This window comes from Oryza sativa, chromosome 3 (assembly GCF_034140825.1).
Source record: "Oryza sativa Japonica Group chromosome 3, ASM3414082v1".
In the NCBI taxonomy this organism is placed as follows: Eukaryota; Viridiplantae; Streptophyta; class Magnoliopsida; order Poales; family Poaceae; genus Oryza; species Oryza sativa.
Window position 1 is genome coordinate 7,022,595 of NC_089037.1, and position 17,471 is coordinate 7,040,065.

A 17,471-nucleotide genomic window follows, 5' to 3' on the forward strand; every position below is an offset into this window, starting at 1 on the left:
GTCGCCGGGCCAGGTTCAAAAGGCAAAAGGACATGAGACAAATGAACTGCATTTTCCCTTTTCTTTTCTATTTTTTTGGTCTGCGTGGAGTGATCCTTGTCTAACTCCAACCTGGAGCCCTGGACTTTTGCACGAGTGCATGCCACGCAGATCTGATGTGACATATCTGCAATTCGGCAAGCACTACGGCGATTACAAATTAAGGGGGAGGACGTTGAAACTTTTTGTTGGAAGAGAAGGCCCATAAATTATATACTACTGTACCATTTCCCCCACTAAGCATTTGAGACGTCATTGTTATCAAGTAATGCTGAACAAACCGTTGCAATTGCAGCCATAAAAATGAAGCACGAAAATCAAACGGGCACGCCGACGAAGAAAAATGCCCGAATGAGCAACGAAAAGCCAGGACGAAACCGAAGATCCGACAACCTGTTGCCGATCAAAAGACAGTTGTCCGGCCCCATCGCCCCGGCATGATCTGAAGCTAATCCGGATGTGGGGCTTCTATTTCAGGTTCGTTGCACATTTGCATCCCAGAACAATCACTTCAGAATTCAGGTATCAAACCAAAAGACGTACTACTTGATTCATATTTCTCTGAGAGATTCAAATGAAATCGAAATGATATTCACTTTTTAACCAAAAAGGTATCGTGCACCACCTTTCAATACAACAAACATGAGTTTTTCTACACCGGCTAGTTGTAACAGCATGGAACAATACATACACTAATAAGGACCGATACATCTCTTCAAGAAAAGAGTAGCAGAAAATGCATCACAGCAGCAGCTCTCATTCATCAGTGTGCTGGATTGTTTTACACGCGTATTAATCTTGTTCAGCTCAACCATCCCTCCTGCATTTGTGCAGAGGAAGAAAATTCCACTTATTCGACGAATACATGGGATTCCTTTTGTTCTTGTTCAACTCTGCTGTATAGCAACAGCTGTTGGCAGTTGGTGCTGAACTGGTAGCATGCTGTCTTAACAGTGAGGAAAGGTTTACTGATGATCCCTTTGGTGCAAAGTGTATGTATGTAGTCAAGGAAATCAAATGATTAGCCAGCAGTCTGTACTCTGCTCCATCGGTTGTCATCATTATCAATCTGGCGAATATAGCTATATCGGTTTTCTCTTATGTAAGTCACTCCAGACCATATTCCACGAACAAGAAGGATGGTCACGAACACCATACTTCCAAATGTGCACACCACCTGAGCACAAACAATATAAACAGTTACTGAAGGAAAGGCATGGCACTAGAAGACAGTGTGTAGGGGTGTCAGTTGAAGAGAGTAACAGTCAGTACTCAGTAGCCCTGCTTGAGAACCAGGGTGTAGTTTAAGCTTGTATGCAATTATAAGGGTTAGGACCGTACGATTTACACCCCACACCCACCCGCCCTGCGCGAACTACACTACAATACCGGACATTTGACACCTCCAAGCTATTGAATCTGGACAAATTACCCCCCTGGCAAAAAACGGAGTGGTTTTGATACTACATGGTGTTAATTTGGTCACATGGCAATCCACTCAGCAAGATTATGAAATAATTTTACAAAATCCGACTGTCCCCATTTGCCAGCATATATTCCTTCTTACCCCTTCTCTCTCTCTTGGATCCAGGCGACATCGCCATCTACTCCTTGCAGCCACCACCTTGGCCTCTCTGCTCACTGCCTTCAGATCGACGGAAGGAAGGGGAAGGCAAGCGACAGGAGTGGAGGGAGGGGAAGCGACGGAGGACAATGGCACGACCTTGTGGAGGATAGCGGTGGACCGAGCTCATCCAGAAGGGGAAGCCCGCCAGACGCTGGGGGTTGGGGTGGGTATGGGATCAAACTTGACAGCAGTAGCAGTAGGCTCTTTCTCTACTAAACAGAATTCATAATTTCACTAAAGAGAATCATCTTAATAAGACGAACCATTTCCATCTATTATCAATAGGAAATGTTACAACGAATAAAAAACTCGTATTCCAAAAGCACCAGAGGTAAATCACATGACCAAACTACCAGAATGCTAAGAAATGAAATTTGCTGAAAGTGTCAGTGCAAAAGAATACAAGATTCATTCTCATTTGGTCTGAATTCATCCATCGAAAACGCCATTATAAGCATTAAGTAATCTCATGATTCTAAACTACTTGTATGTCTCCCAGAAACAAACTTGTACTTGTAATGCATGTGGAGTATTTGTTATTTCATCACAATTTTTTTTTATAATTTTCTGAATTGAAAGCATAACTGTTTATTGATCATAAGCATGACTCCAATCAAAGAGTAGACAATCAATAAGGAATGATTGAACCATGTGCTGATGTGCACCATTCCCTACTCTGAGTATATATGCACATTATTATATACTCTGTACTAGAACATGTTTTTGTTTTATGCTCAAAACTGGGAGCAAGCATCTAGTACAAGGGAAAAGAGGGCATCACTTCAACAAAGTGAGGATTCTCATCTACACGTGACAGTTAGAGAAAAGGACAATCTTTTTTGTGGTATCATATACACTTGTCTGGTTCTCATCCATGTTCATCAAACTTGGTTGACCAAAATTTGAAAACCAAATTTACGAGACATCAGAATGAAGGGAAAAAACTCAAATCAAACATTTAAAAGTGTCATATCAGCATGTAATCAGACACTGATTGTCTTCTTCACTCTCTAAGCGAATGACAACGAAGGTAGAACACCCATTTGTTCTCTGGACATACATGAAATTCAGAAGCATGCACAATGTTTGTTCTCTGGACATATAATGTTATTCCATTATATGTCACTGTTAGTATCAGCGGAGGAGCCAAGCCCCAGCAACTGTGGCTGGTCTCCAGGCTCTGCGATCAGCACATGAGCAAGACAGCACTCCATCAATTACTACTTGATCTGCTGGTTCGAATGGGAGCCAAACCAACCAAGCAAACTACTTGATATGCCGGTTTGAATGTTTGCTGCACGAGGGTCAAACCGACACAACTCTAAGCTAGCACTCATCACCACATTTGTCAGGATGATAATAGCCCCATAGTCTAGCCCATTGGCAATAGACAGCCATCATCTCAACGATATAATCTCTCGTACGTACTGGTTTTGCTCTTCCTAAATCACAACTTGGCAGCTGTCGGTTTTGCTTGCGTTCATAGTATATGGTCTATGGAAGTATGGAGCTATACTGATTTTTTATGTACTTGTTATACATCACTAGGTTTGACCAGGCTCAAGAAAATTCCTGAATCCTCCACTGGATAGTATCACAGTGTAACACTTAGTAGTTCATATCAAGGGCATGATCACAATCAGCTCACAATTTTGAAACAAGCCTCAGACAAATGAATTGCTCACCTCAAGTAGCCCCTTTAGGACCCATAGAAACGTGAGAACAAGCACGCCGTTGACCGAGAACTTCACCTGCACAAGCATAAACTAAACATATCAAGGCCAGATCACACAATACAGAGAAGGATCCGCTCAATTTGAACAAGAAGAAGATTGAAACCAAAGGGGAGAAACGGAAGGGTTGAACGGACCAGCTCAGCGGGGACGGAAGGCGGCAGCACGGACCTGGCGGCGCGGCGCGCGCGGCGGGAGACCTTCCTGAACACCGAGTGCAGGAAGCGGACCAGGAGGTCCAGGCTGCGGTCCTCGTCGTCGTCGTCGTTTTCGTCATCCTCCTCCCCCGCGTCGTCGTCGTCCTCTTCCCTGCCGTCCCGGTAGGACGCGGCGGCGCCCGAGAGGTCGCCGACCCAGGGGCGGGCGTCCGGGACGACGACGACGGCGTCGGGGTGGCGGCGGCGGGCGGCGCGGAGGAGGCGGATCGGTGGCAAGGGGCGGAGGTGGCGAGGGGAGGGGTGGAGGTGGCGGGGGGAGGAGGAAGGGGCCGGGAGGAGAGGAGGGAGGAGGGAGGCGGTGGTCGCCATGGGAGGCAGCTGCGATTGGAAAGCAGGTGTGTTTTTTTCTTCCTTTTTTTTATCTCTATACTTTTTTCAGGTTCTTTACAGTTACTCTCGGTCACAGTCTCAGAGAGTAAGCGTGGTGAAACGGCTGATTATTCGTAGGCAAAAACGAGAGAGATAATTAGGCTACGATTAATTAAGTATCAAAATTTTAAAACTTAAGAATTATATTTATTTTTTATTTTAAAGTATTTGCTATAATAAAGTTTCCGTATGAAACACATCGATTAAAAGTTTAAAATATGTGCTAACGAAAAAGATAAGAAAGCAGCTAAATCGAAAAGCAGTTTAAAACGGACACCACCATTATTTGTTTTTACTAGCCAAGAGCCTGTGTGTTGCAACGAAAAACAAATTGAGCTTGTAGTTTATCAAGTCAGTTATGCACGTATTTAGTACAAGCAGTACCTTTATGATTTTTCTTATTGAATAAGTATGTGATTTCAAAATTTAGGGAGAGCTAGCAGTGAAACAGGATGACTCATTGGAGGATAGTATATCTCTCCTATTATAAAAGTTAAAAATATTTTTGCCGGTATTTTGATACGTCATTCGTATTTGAGTCGGTTTTCAAGTTCTTTCATTTTTGGAAATATATATATCTATGTTTGAGTTGGATTTTAAGCTTGATTCCTTTAATTGAAAATGTTTTATGGTATTTTGGTACGTTATCCGTATTTGAGTCGGTTTTAATTTTCTTTCGTTTTTCGAAATACATATTTGTATTTGAGTTGGATTTTAAGCTTGTTTCCTTTTAGAAGTATAAAATGAGTCATATAAGAAATTTTTTGAAAAAAAAAACTCACATGCTAACTTGAGAAGAAATACAGACTTCTAATTGCAGCTCATGATTTTCTGAAAAAATATCCAAGTGAATTCCCACAATAAATTTTATCCTAGTTATAACAATAATAGAATTAAAATAGCATTTACCCGTTGCAACGCACGGGCATTTTTTCTAGTAATAATATAAATTGTGGGATCCAAATATTAGTGGTAGGGGTGAATGATAGAATGGACACCACCATTACTAGTAGTATAGATAACAACTTTCCAGTATCCTTATCTAAGTTGAAGCCAGATTAAAGGCTCCTTTGATTTGATTTATAGGGGAACATAGAAAAATTAAAGAATTTCAATCTTAAAAAGAAAATCCTAAGAAAACCTTTGAAACAAAATATTATCATTTTCTTTAAAATTTCTATAGAATGGGTAATTCTATGAAGATTGTGGAAGAAGTTAGCAAAAATTTCCAACTCTTGAAGAATTTTCTTTAAGACTTATCTCTCTAATTCTATTCCTATGTTTTTTCTATGGTCTATTCAAACGATCATTTCTATATGTTTATATGTTTTGCACATATATTTCTATCCAAATTCTATGTTTTCTTATTTCCCTTTTTTTTTCAATCCCAAACTTTTATACTTGAGGCTTGAAAACAAACATTTTTTTCCTCCTAAATCCTAAAAAACCTGTACATACAATAATAACTATATGTCAAATAATCAATTCATTAGCAAATGGTACCTACTTGTTTTAATCACGTCCTATTTCAATTTTTGAAACCTAATTTTAGAATTAAATCATTTTCCTCGCTTTCGATTCTTACCATAAGATTTGGACCACTGAAAGTGAAACTACAAACGTCTTACCCTATATTTTATCTTACTCCGGCCATGTTTTTCGGCTTATAGGTATTATTAGATGAATGGGTGAATCTGATCGAGTTTATGACCATTATTCGGTGGCACAAATAAAAAAATTAAATATTAGAAAAGTTGATGATTTGATTTAAAAGAAGTTTACCAATAAATGTTGATAAAAATGTCTTTTTTCAGAAAATGTATTGTTTAGGAGCTTGGAGAACATGTATGCAATAATCCATAATTCGTAAGCAATCAAGATCTATCCTAAGCCCCCATTTGAATCACTCGCTGTTTTATATTACTTTGTTTTTTAGGAGTTTTGTCTTTAAGTGTATCTTTGATGGTATAGTTTAACATCATAACATTTACCTTTTTAGATTCACTATAAAAATACTTTCATAATATACATTTTGTATGTTGTTAAAATATACATATTTCTATAAGTAGAGATCAAAGATAGAAACATTTGACTCAAGACAAACCAGAATGACAAATAATTTGAAATTGAGCAAACAGATGAAATGTAAATAAACATCGATGGACAATCTACTTATTTATTTTTAATGATAAATTGAATATTATATATTATAACCTACCCCGCCTGTCTTAAAAATAGCAACCTACGATCAGATTAAACACAATCTAGGTCCAAATTCGTGATCTTAGGAGTAATGTTTAATCCAGTTGTAGTTCCTATATTTTGAAATAAAGGGAATAATAAATAGGTTAGCACAAGTAGTCTAAACAAATTCGTTGTAAAAAGTTTTTTTTTTTAAGAAATCGTAGCAAAAATTTTATGGCAATAATCCAAGTAGACCCATTTGCCACCAAACCCAGTTACACAACCAATCCAAGCAGAAACAGTACAACACACCAAATCTCAAACTTTCATCTTTTCGATTAGTCAAACTGTACAATGATTAGGCTACAGAGTTTTCCTCGAGAACTTCGACGACCACCAAATTCGCTCACCCCAATGGAAACCTGTGTGCAGCCTTTGCAAACCTGAAAGAGTGCATCCCTCCATTAGCAGTCCAACGCGCGATCATTTCAGGACTTTCAGGCGTGTCAATTGTTCATCACCAGCTGCTGACTAGCTACTCCACTTTCATCGAATCTGCAGCATCACGATCGCCAGAATTTCAGCTGCAGAAGAAATGTATTTAAAAAAAGCAAGTAGGGCAGTGGAGCTCTGAAAAATACCAGAGTTCTCTAAGCTACTGGTGCCAGCGGCGTCTGAAGCGAAACCGGCCGGAGCAATGTTGCGAAGTTCCTCGTTCCAGATGAGGCCTCTCTGCTGCAGCAAAGAAAACATGAATAACTCTCGGCTGTTCTGAAGGATTTGAACTACTGTATTCACTGGAGTTAGATGTAGACCTGAGGAAACGAAGCCAAGTGACCGGCCCTTGCCAAATGAACATCTGCGGGATTTGGGACACACACACTCCCGTACAAGCCAGGAGGTGAGAGGCATTGCTGAGCCGCCCTGTAAAGGTTAGGATGGGCATTGCTCAATTGCGGGCTGCATCCCAGAAATGCGGAGCGAGCATCTTGTGAACAAAGGATCTGTATGGCAGTGAAAAAGAAAGGATCAAGGTGTAGCAATGGTGATAGATGAGTTATTTGTTCTTCAGAGTTGGAGTTTTTTCATCTTACATCTTGCAGGTCGAGGTCAGAGTTCAACTCAGGACTGATTGTCGAGAGCTTCATCGAGAGGAACTGCAAAACCCGGCACGGATAAGCACTTCATGGATAGTTCAGTCAGTGATTGGCATTGAGAAGTGTAAATTCTTGTTGACAAGATGTGTAATTTCGGGACACTTACCTCCACCTGTCGCTGCAGAGACTGGACGTAGTTTATGATCTCGTCGAGCATCATGGCCTTCCCTGTAATCTGCTTTGTCAAGAGCAACATGTTCACACAGGTTAGAGCACACCACACCATCACAGACTCAAAGAGTTATTGATTTCGTTGCTACCTTGTTGCATCCTGGGACGAGGTCCTGCAGAAGCTTCATCCTTTCGTTTATCTTCTCCCTTCGAAACTGCATTCAGATGGTGAAGCTGTGTGAGCAAGAAAATCTATACACAGAAAGATCTTCCATTAATGTTGGAGAGATCAATTACTCTTTCTGCAAGGCTGTGGCTGTTGGTCGCCTGGCCGCGTTTTGCCCGGACATGCACGTACTCCTCCCTGCTAGCGTCAGCATCACCCGCCTTCTCTCCGGCATGCTCCATGCTGAGTTCTCTCTGAGGCATTTCACCGGTTTCCTCCTGCAGTAGTACGATTTTCACGATGAAACGTGCTCCCACCCGATGAAGCTAAGCAAAGAGAGCTTCTAATTAACTTGTTACTTGGGAATGTAGCGATGAACTGCCCTCGCCTGAGCCCTTCCTTTTACTGCCCTTCAAACACTTGTCAATGCTCATGTTTCTACTTAGCTGAGTATCTGGGGAGTTGGAACACGGAAACTGTAATAGTTAGGAACTTCACAAATTAAGAAACTGTGGTTATCTAATTGAAAAAAAAAAAGAGAGGAGGATACTGTGGTTATCCTTGAAAATAGAACATAGGTAACGAGAGAGACATACCGCCGGTAGGATTGTAAAACTGAATCCCCTCTTGCAAACTTGCATTATGCACAGGAAAAAGGATAGGCTCGTCGAAGTCCATGGCAAGGTCAAGCGAAGCAAGCTGGTTAGCTCCGACCGCGAAACAATGCCCTTGGCTGCTTGCAGCAGCACTGCAGGGAGGGGAATACATCTGCAGAAGAAACGATGATCAATCACATGATGACCATTATATCACAACTCTCTGAGATAAGTCATCTAGTGTGTACTAGATTAGATAGATGCTAGTTCCCAACTCCCAAGAACATACATATGAAGAAATTAAACAAGCCACCAACCTTGTGCCTGATACTTGATCTCAGGGTGATATTGCAATCATTTTAAGAAATGCGTGATGGCCTTCTAAATTGTCAGCTTTGACAAGTGAATGGGCTTTACTTAAAGGGTAGGGTAGATCGGGAGCTGTGGCAGTCAATTTCTTGCAAGGCTCAACAAGGAACAACTAACCCTTGCAGCCTTACATAAAGATTGTCCAAAGTGAAAAGTTAAGTAAGCCTAATGCAATAGACAAACGCAAGGGCAAAGGTGGAAACCACAGTCCTGGAATAGAATTGTCGGTACTGCTAACAACCATGCACCAGCTGGATCACATCCATGAATCAGAATAAAATTCTCTGAATTAAGATAAATTGCAGGTGGTACTGTAAAATGAAGACCAAACCAAAGAACAGATGCTATTGTCATCCACTGTATGGGCCAGCCCAGAATAAGGTTAATGATTAATTAATGAACCAGATCCATCTTTGCTTAAAGCCTTAAACCCTCTTAAATTTTGTACTACTGGATTAATACCCTTCTTCACCATTTTTTTCTGATAAACCCAACTTACAAGTTTTTAGTTTCAAAGTCTTATTCTTAACATGTTCAACAATTCTTGCATAAGAGGAGAAAAGGGAACCCACCTTTCAGTGGCAGTGCCTAGATGTAAGGCGTCGTTTCAAGTGTGGTAATTAATGTTACAGACTAAACCTTAGTCCTCTCTTTTTAATTTGTAATTAAACGAAATCTCCAACACAAAGACTCAGATTGCGTATTCACTGGGGTGGATGTGAGGCTAGAGGTAACAAGGACAGAAGGTTAGTTGTTACACAGTTCAAACTGTCGCTCTGAAATCTGAATGGAAATGTCAGAAGTTCGTTCTGTAGAATCAGATCCACAGAACAACAAAGACAGCAACAGCTAAGAATGTGCAAAGCTTCGATGAAATCATCAGAGAAACCAGGGAAGTGATTAGGTTCTATGATCGATAAAAGTTAAAAAGAGAGCTGATTGTTATCAGTAGCAAAGCAGAGGGATTCTTCGGCTCTCAACAGTGAGTATCGTACATACCATCATCCGAATTTGGTGCTGGCACTGTAAATGATCTGTCAAGCACGACAATGACTGCCCGATTTTACACAGGCTGTCGACACTTCGTACTACTCACCAATTCAGAGCTTCTACCATGACAGTTTAAGGGCTATCTCGAAATTCAGAAGGGAGAAATTGATTGATCCCAGATGCAAGGACAAGGGTTAGTACAACGTTGAAACTTCTCCCCTTTCTTTAATGTGTAGATTGAGGAGAGGCAAAAGGACTTGGATGGAGCACAGAAACCGTTCAGTAAAAAGGCTGTTGGCACTTAATGAGCAAACAGCTAATAATGTTCTTGTGCTGTAGTTTCATCAAGGGAAAAAACAATGCACTGTCTACAAAGAAACTATTCTGCCAAAATGCATAAAATTGATGTAGAAAATATTGAACAAGATATATATTTAGGATGGAAGGGGAGAGTTCTTATTACCAGTCGGGGGTGAGGGCTGCTGCCACTTTCTCTGCTCCACCTCTCTTGATCAGAGGTGTTAGTTACTCACCAGCCTATGGTAGAACGAATAGTGTTCACCATGTAGTGGCTGCATGCAGAGACATGTGGCTAGGACAGGAGGGGTGAAATAAAAGATACTAGAAGGCCACCACTGCTGCTTCCACCAGCTTCCCAGTGTCTTTATTTGATTACACCTCGGTGTAAGCATAGCAGAAGTACAACTTCCCTTCATGAAGAAGACTAGTTGCACATTTGCAGATTTCAATTGCCACAAGATTATCCTATCCACCTTGGCTTAAAAATCGGTCCTGGTTAGGCCTTCTCCAACAAGCAATACCTGTTAGTATATTACTTGTGTTGCATAAGGATAAGGTCCAGCATGCTACTAGTAGCAGATGAGAGAGCAAAAGGCAAAGCTCAAAGCAGGGTGCCCAAGTGTCAATCATAGAAGTTCATCACTGTGCTGTTTCACTTCAAGAGGCTTTGGAATCTGGAGTACATTGCCACCATCTTTTGCTGATGCTGAAGCTTGAGTTGTTGAGCAGCAGGCACCAGCAGATGGGGGAAGCTGGTAAGGATTGATTGGCAGTGGAATAATACAGTCAAAGTGAATGCCTGCTGCAGGAGCATCCTGCCAGCGGCAGGCAGACGTGTGTTGGCAGCGAATTGGATTCTTGTACTTACTCCGCTGAGGCTGCCTGTAGCTTGTGCAGTATCAGCCAGCTATCTGTAGGAGTACTATTGTTCCGAGGCTAACAGAACTGGATGCGTGAATTGAGCTGGGTCGCTGGGATGCAGTATCGCTTCAGGTCCTCCACTGCAATGCAATAGCCTTTCAATAATAGCACAGGCTGAGAACGTAAAACATACTGTATGCAGGACAAAGTTGAATGTGAAACAGAAGAATTCGGGTTTACAGGACTATTGGTAAAAGGAACAATGAGGAAAATATATAAGGCTGCGTATGAACGGTAGTTGCCACATAACTGAAACTCAAATGCTGTATTTGGCACGGAACTGAAACTAAATACTTTTCATAGAGCAGCCAAAGTTCATGGAACCACAGAGTAACGTTTAACCATAATTTAGATCACCAATCATAGCATTGAGATATCCTGGCAGTAAAACACTCAAATTCTTACCCATTTGGATTTATAAACTCTTTCTTCCCATACTCCTTCCCCCACAATCTTTTCAGTGCACCAAGCCACAAGCAAAGAGTACTCCCCTTACTGAAAGTTGTAGCTTTTCTTGGACTCCGTGACACTCCGTACAGCTCCCATTTGAGTATCGTAACGGTGGTTCAGTCTCAGTCCAAAGAGAAGTGATCAAAAAGTTAAATCTCATGAAAGATATTTCATGGTTTAATTATGCAACATAAAGACAGATGAGTCCAATAGTCAATAGAACATGTGTAGGCAAAGTAGATAGATGCACGCCTACACCAAAAAAGTGATATTTCTCCCTGCGGTCAATATAAAGCCCACTTTAAGAAAATGGAGCAATCTTTGGCCCCCCAGGTCTAAGACTCCAATGGACTATGGAGAGAGAAGAGCTATATGGTTCACTCAACCATCATAGCCTCAAGAAAAATATGGTATGGGAACATCAATGTCGAGTTGCTTCAGAAGTCCATGAAAAACCATTATTGATTGTTATATATCGTTTTACAAAGAAACTATCCATTTTTGCCTCTAGTCATAACTCAAATATCTCAAAAGGTTCAGGCGTTCAGCTGATTATATATGTATAGTGAGAAATGTTGATAATTCAAGTAGTGACTGCAGTGTAAATGTGAAGCTTCTGTATAAAATCAAGAACTTTATTGTCATATAGATCCTGCAACCCATATTCACTTAGGACAAAAGACTAAAATCTCTTAAAAAATTATACCTGAACCAAATCAACCAAATGATACCACAGCAAACTCAACCCAATAGTGATGTACTGGCAAAGTAGGGAATGGTAGACTAATATAATAAGCCACCTATTGCGAAGGAAAAATAAAAGTAAAAGCAAATACTACAGTCAGATTCATAAAGTGGTGCATCGACAACCAAGAAAATAAACCATATTCGTAAGTCGAAGTGAAAAAAAAAAGGATGACTCCTTTATTCTCCTTTATCATAAAACAAGTACGCGCAACCAAAAATGGATATGTTAGGAGGAAGCATCAGTTGGAGAAATCCAATTGAGATGCAAGCCACGAGAATATTGACGATCTGCGAAACATTGTACAAAATAAAGTAACAGACAAACACAAAAAGGACACAAAGGGAATAAGAAATTAACTTAGGCATGCAGGTAACATAACAACTATTCAGAATATTTCTAGAAAGAAATAAATAGTTCCCCAGAGTGCTTATATATATTACTCACCTACCAGGTTGTGTGACGGGCTTCTGCATATAATTACCACAGGTATACTTATCAGCTAGTACGATATCCTTCCTTTGGTCAGAGTAAATGCATTTACACATCATACAACCGCATGTATCTGATCATCAAGACACAAGTTTCAGAATCATGTTCCTGCTAAATACAATTACAATAATAAGGAAATGACAATCAGTCATATTGTTTTAAACTGATAATGTTTCAGTCATGTTCCTGCTAAAAGTATCCCCAGGGAACAGATTGCTCCAGCCCCAAGTACTGATAATGTATTTGATTTTAAAAAATCCACTAAATGTCACATACGTGTGCACAACCAAAAGTCCTTGCACTGAAAGCTTGATCAAAACAAAAGCAAACAGTGGTCATAGTTTCATAGAAGCTTTTTATCAAACACAGATAACGTATAACATTAACTAATGCATTTAAACAGGGCAGCTCGGTTTCAGCAATATATAGAAGGAAACAATTGATTCGTGTAATCACAAAATAATATATACAATGAAAATCAGGTAGAAACTTACAAACCATAGGTAAAACCTGGTGTAAGAGAAACCTGCCACAGGATTTGCTCGATAGTATGTCTTAACAACATATCATCCTCGCCTTGGATGCTATTTCTTATCTATACATGTTTGTAGTGCAGCTCAACAAATTCTTACTAGATTTTATTGCCAAATACAAAAATTCTAAGGTATTATCTGTTTGCTAATTCGTTTGGCACCAGTGGTTATAGTCTCGTGATAAGTCTATTGATCTGTTCCTGATATATGTTCACCTTTTCCTTCTTTGTTTTCGGACCATATGCTGCCCAAGTTAATCGCACTAGCTTAGACATTGATTAATGAGTACAGCCTATCCAGTTTGTTTGTCCTTCTTTGTAGGATAGCAGTTTTGCACGATTCAGTATGGAGGCTACAACCTGTGAGGCTACAACCCCCCACGAACATAAAAATAACAAAATAATATGCATAAGTTGCCATAGCACAAAAGGCAAGCAAGTATTCCAAATTATCGGAATATGGGATGAATATATCTTTTCATAGCATATAAAACGAAAAGAACAAAGAGATGATAAGGACAATACTTTTCTTTTACCAAAGAAAGACACCACCTGCTTCCAGTTATTTCACGCAAACTTTAGAAACAAGTGACAGTTTCAATCTCATCAGCAGATCATGATGGTATATAACATGACCAGTATCTTGTTTCTCCGTTGATGGATGAAATAATCAGATTGACTAAAGGCATCCAACAAATGAGACTTACAAGTTACAAGTGTTTGAAATGCATATTGTAGCACAGAGAATTAAACAGACGATACTTTACCATGATTAAGGCATGCATAACACTGGTACTACAAGAAAATATAGGATATATCAACAAAGAAAGAAAAGATTACGAGTACAGTAATACAGTTAACAACTGAACATGCATAAAGTGCCAACTATAAAATATGTACAATATGTTATATGTAGCTTTTCAGATGAAATATTCTTAACATACTAGCAAAACCCACGAAATGACTTAACCAAGAAAGTTGCGATGGTGTCCACCAAAACTGCAGCTGGGTGAGATGTTCCTGCGCTGATTTCCAAAGCTGCGCCCAAGGAGATTGGGATGCCCGATAAACGGGAGCATGTCTGAATCCCCACCAATCACCGGAAAGCCATGTGGACTATAAGGATTACCCCAGCCATAGTTAAAAAAAGGACTGGGCCTCTTCTGGCCCTTATTGTTAGAAACCTTCCAGGCTGCTCCAAACCTTTCCTTCCAGTTCCTGCCCACCTGAGAACTCTCACCTTGAGTATTGAACTCCATCTCACACTTCTTCTTCCAAAGATTATCATCTGCAGCAAGATCCCTCAATTCCTTGCACGTGCATTGAACCCTTGCAAGATCCACCCCAGGAACAAACTCCAGGACCTTTGCCTTGACATCACCTGGCAGCGCCATCAAGCACGGTGGCAAGCTCAAATTGTTCAGTTGACACAACGATATCATCAGAGGCAAGCACATCTCATCCTTCAGGACCCTCCACAGCTCATGAATTTCCCTCTCCTCTGCTGTGCTCACCTCATCACTATCCAAGTACAACAAAGGCGCAAGCTCCGGCAGCTCCAAGCACAACCTTCGCACCCCCGATGTTGCCCCAGGCACATGCCCATACACCATCATAAAATTCCCCATCAAGGAGTAGTTCAGCACTGCCACCATCCCCTCCTCAACCACAGGTAACGCTTCTACAAGCTCTGGCAGGGTGTACTTCATCGATACGGGGACAAAAGAACCTGACGCCCAATTCTGTGGCAGCTGAAGGCAAGACCCCACCGGGTTTGCATAGAGGAAGCCGGCATCGAGCAAGGCCGCATGCAGCGCCACGACAAGGCGACAGATGACGGTTCCATCCGCACCACCGACATTCTCCATCTCTCTCTTCGTATCCCCGACGACGAGACTCGACTTGCTCTTGATCACGGCGAAGGCCTCCGCCATCACCACATCCGGTGGAGGATGATGCGGATCGGATGCGACAGGTAAGCCAGGATTCGTGCACAAAGCTTGCGGCATCGACGAGGAGCTACCAGACTCCACAGGAGATTTGGTCGGGTCAGCAGCTCCCGCGATCGAGGGGACATCAGGGTTAGGGTTACGGGGCAGGGGTTGGGCCTGTGGCTGCGGCTGCGGCGGAGGCGAGGGCGACGGGAGGGGGGAGAGCGTGAAGTAGAGGAGATCACCGGACGCGAGCCCGAGGGCCGGGAGGGTAGCGGAGGGGTCGGGGGTGAGGAGCTCCTCGGAGCGGTTGAGGGTGAGGCGCACCGACTCGGCGGGCACGGGCTGCGCCGCGGACAGCTTGGTGGCGAGGAAGGCCTTGACGTCGGAGAGCGTGGCCGTGTCCGGCAGCTGCACGCGGTGGGTCTCGGCGGCGCCGCCGGCGCCGCCGCGCTGGTCCATGGATCGCAACCGAAGCTTCATGGTTCCTACTTTCGTGGAATCGTGGGGAATTTTTGCGAGTTGGATGGGCAGAGGCTGAAGCGGTGTCTACCCGACATATGCCATCAGTATCTCAATGACATATAGGACTCCATAAGTCGTGGGTTAAGATGGCATATTATGGAATGGTTACAATTTTCCCAATAATGGTTCTGAAGAGGAGGCAACCGTAGCTTTGGGCCGTAGGGTTACGTACGGGCTAGCTGATCTGATGGGCCGAATGGCCCATTTATGAAGCTAATGACTTCGGCTATAGGAATAAGTTCACTTTAGGTCTTAGTCTATGTCTGAAATTCGTTCCTTAACAACAAAACTTGATAACGCACCCTCCAATTTACAACACCAGCCAAACGAGGTCGCTCGGCACTACTTTTTTGTCCCCAAATTTGATTGACATGTGGCACTTACGTTGCTTTTTTTACTAGGGGCTGGTTTGGTTTAAGGTCTAAATTAGGCTTATCAATATTTGACAATTTCAATAGTGTTTATTGTCTATTTGGTTTGAAGTCAAATTTTAGCATGACTAAGAAAATAGGCCATTTGAATAGTGAATTTAGGTTATTTTGACTTCAATCCAAACACAACTTTGCCTTACCAAAATTAGTCATGCCAAAACTTGCTAAAATTTAGCACTAACAAAATTTGGTAAGGTCTATTTAGGCCACAAACCAAACCAACCCTAGGTCTTCATCCAACATGATATGTTTTGTATATTTTTTATATTCAATTTTGCTATTTTTTTTCGGATCAAACTACCACGTAAGCGTCACGTAAATGCCAAGTGCGATGAAGACATAGTCAAAGAACCTACGTAGGCACCACGTCAACTAAAATCGAAGACAGTATTATCGAGGGATCTCGTTTGCATTACTTTTGTGAGTTAGAGGACGGGTTGTATATTTTTATATGGTTTTGGTTAAGGACGAAAATCAGACTGTACGCTAAATTGAGGGAACTAAAGGGAACTTGTTCCTCGGCTATACCAGCCAAACAGTGATGGGCTTTCAAGCCGGGTTCTTCTGTTTTCGGTCATGACAAACGGGGGCCCCTCTCGAAACAGAAAAAAAGAAAAAAGTTTTACTGGAAAAAAAAGGAAGAGATGAAACTTTGTGTCAAGTCACTGAATCTGTCCAGCGCGAGAAGGACATTGATAGACGTGTGGTGCGACGTGAAGCAGAAGGATAAACCTTCGTTTCTCACGAGCAACGCCAAAGGCAGAGGTAATCAAAGTGGTTGACCGTCTGGTCGCTGGCGGACCCAGACGCCATCTCGCCCGCGAGCAAACGCTTTTACGCATGGCGACACGGTTGGCGTACACGTACGGCTGGCGTGCATCATGCATCACAGGCTGTGTTTATGTTTCCTCAGCCTCGATAGGACGAGCCAGGTAAATAAGCAAATCTAAGCTCGATTAACCGGGCACCCCCGAGTTTTTGGTACGGTGTCAAAGTTTTCAGATCGTACTACTACTACTATAGTGCGGGCATAGAGATGCCAACTATTGATGACCGAACTGGTGACACGTGATTGTCTCAGTTTTTGGGGCAGATTTCAATTGCCACGGAACGAGCAGGAACTGTGAAGACAGACGAGGCACTCTTGAATCAATCACCGAACAAACAAAACGCTGTTCCCCCCTGTGAAAATCACAACTCCCGTTGCAACCCTCACACAACCGTGTTGTTGCAACTTGCAAAAATCCTGCCGCGACAAAACAGGCGGGGGGCGCAGCAAGACGACACCGCGCTCTGTCTGCTGACGGCGAGCACGCTGCCCTGCCATGCTGCTACCACCCCTCGCGCGGCAAACAAAAAACGCGCGTTCGAACCAAACCAACCCGCCTCGCTTCGCTTGTCACCTCGCGAGCGGCTACAAACGCCAACGACGAAACGGAACACCGCGACCGTGTGCCCGCGCCCGCCCATCACATGACATGCGTGCAACCACACGCCCGCGCGATCGAGACGATGACCCCCCCGACCCCGCCACCACCGCACCCACGCGCCTGCTCGAGCGAGCGGCGCGGGGCCCGTCGCCCCG

General features: G+C 42.4%; 2 protein-coding genes across 8 annotated transcripts; both read right to left on the reverse strand.

Moving 5' to 3' along the window:
* Positions 1 to 614: 614 nt before the first annotated feature.
* On the reverse strand, positions 615 to 3,954 carry LOC4332154 (protein SHORT HYPOCOTYL IN WHITE LIGHT 1). The gene is made up of 3 exons (XM_015775851.3): positions 3,537 to 3,954; positions 3,352 to 3,417; positions 615 to 1,216 (listed from the first exon to the last, which is right to left on the reverse strand). The coding sequence occupies exons 1-3, from the start codon at positions 3,924 to 3,926 to the stop codon at positions 1,061 to 1,063; spliced, it is 612 nt and encodes a 203-aa protein (XP_015631337.1). The 5' UTR covers positions 3,927 to 3,954; the 3' UTR covers positions 615 to 1,060.
* Positions 3,955 to 6,484: 2,530 nt separating this feature from the next.
* Positions 6,485 to 15,485, reverse strand: LOC9267087 (transcription factor bHLH74). Of its 7 annotated transcripts, XM_066309049.1 has the most exons (13): positions 14,240 to 15,485; positions 12,423 to 12,540; positions 11,937 to 12,030; positions 10,543 to 10,674; positions 8,201 to 8,372; positions 7,964 to 8,058; positions 7,736 to 7,882; positions 7,588 to 7,653; positions 7,434 to 7,502; positions 7,265 to 7,327; positions 6,986 to 7,174; positions 6,812 to 6,905; positions 6,485 to 6,725 (listed from the first exon to the last, which is right to left on the reverse strand). In XM_066309049.1, the coding sequence occupies exons 1-13, from the start codon at positions 15,411 to 15,413 to the stop codon at positions 6,706 to 6,708; spliced, it is 2,433 nt and encodes an 810-aa protein (XP_066165146.1). In that variant the 5' UTR covers positions 15,414 to 15,485; the 3' UTR covers positions 6,485 to 6,705. The 7 variants fall into 7 exon arrangements, with proteins under 7 accessions (XP_066165146.1, XP_015631334.1, XP_066165144.1 ...); XM_015775848.3 differs by lacking the exons at positions 10,543 to 10,674; positions 11,937 to 12,030; positions 12,423 to 12,540; positions 14,240 to 15,485 and adding an exon at positions 11,186 to 11,554; XM_066309047.1 differs by lacking the exons at positions 10,543 to 10,674; positions 11,937 to 12,030; positions 12,423 to 12,540; positions 14,240 to 15,485 and adding an exon at positions 10,728 to 10,841.
* Between the last annotated feature and the right edge of the window lie 1,986 nt (positions 15,486 to 17,471).